The 7,330-nt window shown below is 42.9% G+C and overlaps 1 protein-coding gene across 1 annotated transcript in view; it reads left to right on the top strand.

Annotated features, from left to right (window-relative positions):
• The window catches only part of ITPR1 (inositol 1,4,5-trisphosphate receptor, type 1), a 166,336-nt gene that overhangs the window by 62,565 nt on the left and 96,441 nt on the right, over positions 1-7,330 (top strand). The window contains exons 23-28 of the mRNA XM_009330621.1: positions 342-480; positions 1,980-2,038; positions 3,738-3,899; positions 3,998-4,168; positions 5,140-5,205; positions 6,098-6,235. Of these exons, the coding sequence (XP_009328896.1) occupies positions 342-480; positions 1,980-2,038; positions 3,738-3,899; positions 3,998-4,168; positions 5,140-5,205; positions 6,098-6,235 (735 nt within the window). The remainder of the gene's footprint in view (positions 1-341; positions 481-1,979; positions 2,039-3,737; positions 3,900-3,997; positions 4,169-5,139; positions 5,206-6,097; positions 6,236-7,330) is intronic.

The raw sequence follows: 7,330 nt of genomic DNA, 5'->3' as shown, positions 1-7,330 counted from the left end.
TGGTTTCAGAACGGAGATAGAAATGCTGCTTTCCTTTCCTGGGGGGCAGGGTGAGGATGCCTGCATTGGGCAGTAACGAGAGATCAAAACTCTACCAAAATCTTTTACTCATAAGTATTTATTACTGTGTGCATATCATATGCTCATTGAAATCACTGGAAAAAAAAAAATCACTGAATTCTGGGGATTTTTAGGAAAACATTTGCATACCTCTTCAAGTTAAATCCACATTTTTACTATGTTGATCTTGCGTGTTTGTAGCACTGTATTATGTGTCAATTGTATGTGTGCTTGGAAATAGGCAAGCTATTTCAGTATTTTTAACACTTCTGTATTATCAGTTTATTTTGAATGTGAGATTGGACTACAGAATCTCCTGCCTACTTTGTATATTTAAACATGAATTTGATGAAAGCAATGCCCAGATGTCTGAATCACCCACTGGAAGCAGTAATCAAGAAATGCCAGCTAATGTACCAGGTTAGTTATTTTGCAAAGAATGAATTTGTGTGGGTTAGGGAAGACTCTTTAACCTTAGAGGCGCTAATTGGATAATTGATTCAGGTTCTTGCTTTGGCCTATAAATGGTCCCACTGAAGCAGAGTACCCTGATAGCAGCGGGAATAATGGTAGGGATCGTTTCCATATACCCTAAACAAAACCCAGGATTTGTTTGTACTCTCTCCTACTTGTTTCCATGAGTTAAGTGTGACCAAGAGCCTGAGATGCATCGTTTGAAGAAAACCTGAATTAAACACTACCATGTGTGATCTGTTATCAAGCTCAAATTGTATCTTTTGTATTAATGTTTCTGGGTGAAGGAAAAGGGTCCCCAGAGTAATCTGATTTCCTCCATCCCTTTCCCCTGGCCTGATGCCTCTACCCACCCAAACTTCTCTTTTCCAAAGGTATTGTATGAAGGCAAGACATCTGGAGGTGTCTGTATCTTGGTGCTGCTAGACAAGGGTATGAAAGTAAGCTGTTAAGGAGCTTGTCATGTCCAGTGTTCTTAATTGAAAGCAGTATAGTTAGCGGACTGGGTAGATGGGGTGTTGTCAATTGCTGTATTGCTTTTCAGGGGAAAAAGTGTCCTGTAGTTCGGACCTGTACCATGTAGGAATAACTGGACTTTAAAAGTGCAGCTTATTAGACATCAAACAGTTTTTCTCCCTCAATATGGGGAACGTATCTCTGGATGCAAAGGAGAAAGATAAGGAAAACGTGGTTTAGATGTGAAGCCTTCAAAGGGAGGAGACTGTTTCTTTTGATCTTACTTGAAAGGGGATGTGTTTACTTTTTTTTTTCTTGGGCTGCCTGTCCAGCAGCCCCCCGGGGTGCCAGGGCCTTCGAAACTGGGCTGGCGGGGAAAGCGAGAGCTCTTTGAGCTGAACTTTGGAAGAAAGAGGGTAGATGTTTTTGGAAAAGATGTAAATTCCCAGTGCTCTTTCCCCTTTGCAAATGCTTGTGAAAGATTGAGAGCTCCACCACTGGTTTACCTTTTTTTTTTTTTAATTTCAGAATATTGGTCACTGCCCATGTGATAATATATACCTTATACTGAAAAATGCAAAGACCTTTTTGTCTCTTGAGCCACAGGGCTATTGCTGTCATTGCTGAATTTATTGCTTTAGAACTTCTCAGGGCTGAAGTTTGGCATTTCTTGTCGCTGGCCCCTCTGACGTGAGGTCCCATCAGTGTCCTGGAATGATGCTGGTGCAATCTAAAAATAGGCAAGAGAAGAATAAGCCTGGATGTTGCTGAAGTGACTATGCAGTTTAATTTGTGAGCTGAGAACAGGTTAATTTATTGTCTTATGTTATCTTAGTAGGCTGCTTCAGTAATCTCTCAGCGTTCCTTTCAGCTTGTTGTAACCCTCTTGTTTTACAGCTACATCACCACTTGTCGTTTAGAATGTTTTTAGGCTGCAAAAACATCTCTGGTGCCGTTCTGACATAACATTTGTCTTGTTATTTTCTCAGGAGCCCTGGACTTTGAACATATTGAAGAACAAGCTGAGGGGATCTTTGGTGGAAGGAAAGTATCTCTTCACTAGTGCTAATCAAGGGGTAGCTCAGCAGTTCCCAGGCTGTAGCCCTCAGGGCTACTAAGGAGAGGGGATTGCAGTTGAAAGGGAGGTGGTAACTGGGAAACGATTGGCAACAGCTGCCACAGTTACTGAAGCTTCATTTTCCTGAAATGCCTTTGATACAGCTCAAAGTAGTGTCCATTTGGATTAAAAGCCACAGATAAGGGAGAGGGGTCCTTCAGCCAGAAGGATCTTCATGGGAGGGCTTCACTTGTGTGGGTGAAAGCCAAGTTGGAGGATTAGTGCATCTAAGCTCAATGCTGCAGCAAAATCTTAGGTGGAAAAGTTTGTGTAGGCAAGGATTGGGACTTCTACTGAGATAGATATATACTTAGCCATCCTTTTTTTGTATAATGCAGCATTAAACTGCACATGCACGACAGAACAAAGCAAGCTGTACCTTCCATACCTGCCTTCCTTCCGGAGCGGCTTATGTCCTTTCTTAAATCACAGGACAGCAAGTCAGTGACAGACTCCCAAGTACTTGAGCTTATCCTGATACTCCACCCTCTATCTGTTGGAGCACCATGAAGCTGTATATTCTAACTGTCCTTAAGCTGCTCAGAGCTGCAGTTGTTTTCTGTAAACCTGAGATAACTGATTTCTTAAATGAAGGCAGAAGGGGAGAGAGAGATTCACTTACAGAATTAATAACCAGAACTTTTAATGTAAGTGTGCAGACTCAGTTGGAAGCAGAATACAGAAAAGATTCAGGGAGCACTGATAGGAAAAAAAAAAATACAACATGAGTTTCTCACGCTCAGAAAAGAGGTGCGGGGGAAAGAGAGGGAAGAGAAGGATTTCAAGTGCTTGACATATTTAGCATCGCAACCTGGATACTGAGGTAGGGTCTTATTTCATAAACAGTGAGACAGATTAGTACCAGGAATGGGCAAGAACTATTTGAGCAATAGGGTGAGGCTGACATAGGGACAAATTATCCTGATACTCCACCCTCTATCTGTTGGAGCACCATGAAGCTGTATATTCTAACTGTCCTTAAGCTGCTCAGAGCTGCAGTTGTTTTCTGTAAACCTGAGATAACTGATTTCTTAAATGAAGGCAGAAGGGGAGAGAGAGATTCACTTACAGAATTAATAACCAGAACTTTTAATGTAAGTGTGCAGACTCAGTTGGAAGCAGAATACAGAAAAGATTCAGGGAGCACTGATAGGAAAAAAAAAAATACAACATGAGTTTCTCACGCTCAGAAAAGAGGTGCGGGGGAAAGAGAGGGAAGAGAAGGATTTCAAGTGCTTGACATATTTAGCATCGCAACCTGGATACTGAGGTAGGGTCTTATTTCATAAACAGTGAGACAGATTAGTACCAGGAATGGGCAAGAACTATTTGAGCAATAGGGTGAGGCTGACATAGGGACAAATATTTTGGCATGGTTTGACCCCAAAAAATGTAAGTTGGATAATGTAAGCTGAGTGAACCATGATTAATGAGATTCTGGAATAGACTCCCTATTAAGCAGTACACCAAAAAAACCCTGTGTGTCTTAAGATAGCACTTGATTTAATAAATTTCCCCCTTATTTAAAAGTAAGAAAAAAGGTTTTCTGCCACCGCTGACTGGACTTAAGAACCTGCTGGGACATTCAGTCTAATATGCTAGTTAACTCCTACACTCTGATTTCAGTGAGGAGAATACACCACTGGATTTGGATGATCATGGTGGCAGAACATTTCTCAGAGTTTTGCTGCATTTAACAATGCATGATTATCCTCCTCTGGTGTCTGGAGCACTTCAGCTACTCTTCCGGCACTTTAGTCAGAGACAAGAAGTCCTTCAAGCGTTTAAACAGGTATGTGTGTGTATTAAGAGTGTTATTCCTCATCTGAATGTATATATTGCAGCTAAAAACAATCCTTTTGTGCAACTAATGGATTGCATTCATGTAAGGTTCAACTGCTTGTTACCAGCCAAGATGTTGACAACTACAAGCAGATAAAACAAGATTTGGACCAGCTGAGGTCTATTGTGGAAAAATCGGAGCTCTGGGTGTACAAAGGCCAGGGCCCTGATGAGACTATGGATGGAGTGCAAGGTGAAAATGAACACAAGAAAAAAGAGGTAATTAGGTTCTGTTTGCACAAATTAATGTATTAATAATTTATGAAAATGTGGCTTTTTTAGTCACAGTTCTGGAAACAGTTAAACATCTTTGCAGCACGCTGCATAGCCTGGTGAGGCTATCTGAATTGCTTTTGGACTAAGGCAAGAATAAGAGGACCACTTGAGCTAGTTGATGCCAGTTAGTCTCAGGTGGAAACGGCTCAGGATTAGCACCCACTGACGTGTCGTCAGAACAGTTGGTTTGGGTTTGCTCTGGCTCCTGAGTTGTGTCCTTTCAGCACTGACAGATTGCATGTTTTAGTATGGTCAGAAGTACCAGGGCAGAGCTGTGAACTGTTCAGGTGATGCATTCTGAATCATGGCACTATTGTTAAATGGCAGAAGAGAACAGTGCTTAAGAAACCTGGTAAATGTTGGTGCTTTATCTGTACCTGATGATACTAGACTTTCCTGGCGTGCATATCTGGCTTAGAACTAGTTAAACACCTTTTGTCTCAGTATAATTTGCAATCAAATAGAAAAGACCGGGTGAGGGAATGCAAGAAATAGTCCCTGGGTTATGAACATTTATTTTTGGAAGTAAATAGAAGTTATTTACTCATTGCTTTCCTAGTGTTAGTTCTGTGAGGTATCTCTTGATATCTATGCAATGACAGTTTAATAATAGTAGAGATGGAGAGAAAGAAGTTTTTTGGGGAGGAGACTTGATTACAGACAGAATGTGACAAGCAAAGGAAAGGACAGGAGGTTGCTGTCTTTAAAATCATCCCACCCTCACCTTATTTTATGTTATAGAGGTCAGTGAGACTTGACAGGATAATTATATGTATTTTTCTGAGACTGTCAGAAAACTGAAGGATGACACTCCTTTCCAGGAAGAGAGCACGCAGTATCCTACAATGGTAATTTTAGCCTTCATGAAGGCAATACTGTAGGCTAGCAATAAATTGTCTGATTTTTATCCACAGGAAGGTCACAGCAAGTCCCAAAAGCCTGAAAGTACTAGCAGCTACAACTACCGTGTAGTAAAAGAGGTAAAACTTTGCTTCTTGGTGGTTAAATGAAAGTGTAAATGAGTAACACAGCTCTGGAGAGCTGCAGTCAGAGGGAGACACCCAGGAAAGTCTGAGTCACTCTTCCATTGTGGAAACTATTTGCTGAGTAATAACATATCCCAACTTGAATGAGAAGCCAGGAATATAATAAGCACGACATGTATTCTTTCCTTAAGAATGGATTAGTGAGAAACGCGACATTTTGCTGCTGTTTCAATGGTAACACAATATTTCTATTGTTAAAGGCTACGAAGGAAGTAAGCAAGCGGAGGAGCTATTTAATTTGCCCTATCCTGGGTACTGTGCACTCAAAACCACTGTGCTGTTGAAATTTAATTTAAAAAACACCAGACAGAGCATGCGTTGGCGCTGGTGTGGTGTGAGCTAATGGTCTTTCTGTAGCTCCGTACTGCGGAGCCTGATGCCGGGTTCACTTGACACGACTGAATTCTGCAGGACCAGCCCTAGTCAGAGATGTCATGGGTGGTGCCCAGGCCAGTAAACTGCTTCTCTTGCCTGTGCCAAGTGGCACAAGGCTGTGCTGGCTGCTGTGTCCCCGGAGGGCTGGCAAGGGGGGGGTGGCTGCTGCTCGAGGGGGCAGCAGACACCATTGCTGCCGTCTGACCCGACATTTCCCGGCAGTTCTCGGTTCCAGCTGGGTCCTTCTGTACCTCTACTGATGTTGCAGGAGCAACCAGGCCTTAGCCTGACCTTAGCTCCTCGCCTCGAGATCCCAAAACCTAATTTTGCTACCTAGAGCCTCTCTGGTCCATGCAGATGTGTTTTTCACTGTTGCTGCTCTCTGGGAGCCACCTGGCACGCTCTGAAATAAAACCCAGAATTTCAGCTCTAAAGCGAGTCTCTTCTTCAGATCCTGCTGCGGCTCAGCAAGCTCTGTGTTCAGGAAAGTGCCTCAGTCAGGAAAAGCCGTAAGCAGCAGCAGCGACTTCTGAGGAACATGGGAGCTCATGCGGTTGTGCTGGAGCTGCTGCAGATCCCTTACGAAAAGGTTGGGTTTCTGTATGGCTGTTGCCTTGCTTCATGTCACGTTGACGGGCTTTTAATACCTCCTCTGAATCTTCCTGAACCCTCTACCTTTATATTGGATTCACAGAGGCTATTTTATATAGCCTTATAGTCTATGAAATATCCACACTTCAAAAATAATGGGGAGCTTATATAAGCTTTGTTTGTTTGAAGTCTTTGAATATACAGTGTTATGCACTATTTCCTGAAGAAATATTTGTCCATCGTAGCTCAGAGGAAGACCAAGGCTCGACTCTCAGCTTTTCATGGGAGGTGTGTGCTGCCTTGAAGTTAAGCTGTGTCTGTGGAAGCAAGACCCTCGTTATTGCTACGAGGTAGCTGTATGGCAGCCATCCTGGGAACACTAAGGGAAACGATGGTGCCTGGTCCCTTGTGGGATTTATCAGCAGGTCTGCCTAGTAGTTATACACAGACCCCCCCCAGTTGTAAAGTCCCAGACTCCCCTTTAGAAATGAATAAATACCAACTGGCTCTCCAGGCGAGGACTGCTGTTCATAATTAGCCGTATCAGAGTACCGTGTAATGTTAGCGGTGCAGTTTGAAGCCCACTTTGACTGGGTTGCTGTATGGTTTGAGCTAGCACAGCACCGCGTTGTGCTGATGAAGCACACCCTAAGTTCATCGTGTTGGCTGCCCATTAGTCACACGTGACAGGTACTTACCACTGCATAGGTGAGGGAGCTCTTCACATTTTCCCGGTGTCTGTCACTCTGCTGTCCTCTGTTCCAAACTCTACAGGTTTCTGAGAACCAGTAATTCCAGACAGTGGCTTTGATTAATGATAAGCTAAGTCTCATGCTGTCTCGCTTCATATTTTGCTAAAAAATCAGCAGCAAAAACACCCTCCAACACCTCTTGTCACCTTTCTGTCCCATACATGTGAATACATATTGGACAGGCAGTGTGGAAGGTGTTTCACCCTTGGAAATATATGAAACTCCTTAAAAACAAAAGCAGACACTAATTTTCCAAACTGCATTTTATACCATCAGTGGACTGGTAATCCACACTGATGTCAGAGGAAAGGCACCGATTCCTGAACTGTACTTGGAAGCAT

Source organism: Pygoscelis adeliae, unplaced genomic scaffold (assembly GCF_000699105.1).
Source record: "Pygoscelis adeliae isolate BGI_AS28 unplaced genomic scaffold, ASM69910v1 Scaffold278, whole genome shotgun sequence".
NCBI classification, from domain to species: Eukaryota; Metazoa; Chordata; class Aves; order Sphenisciformes; family Spheniscidae; genus Pygoscelis; species Pygoscelis adeliae.
Note: the sequence above shows the minus strand (reverse complement) of the source record. Positions and strands in the feature narration are given on the sequence as shown.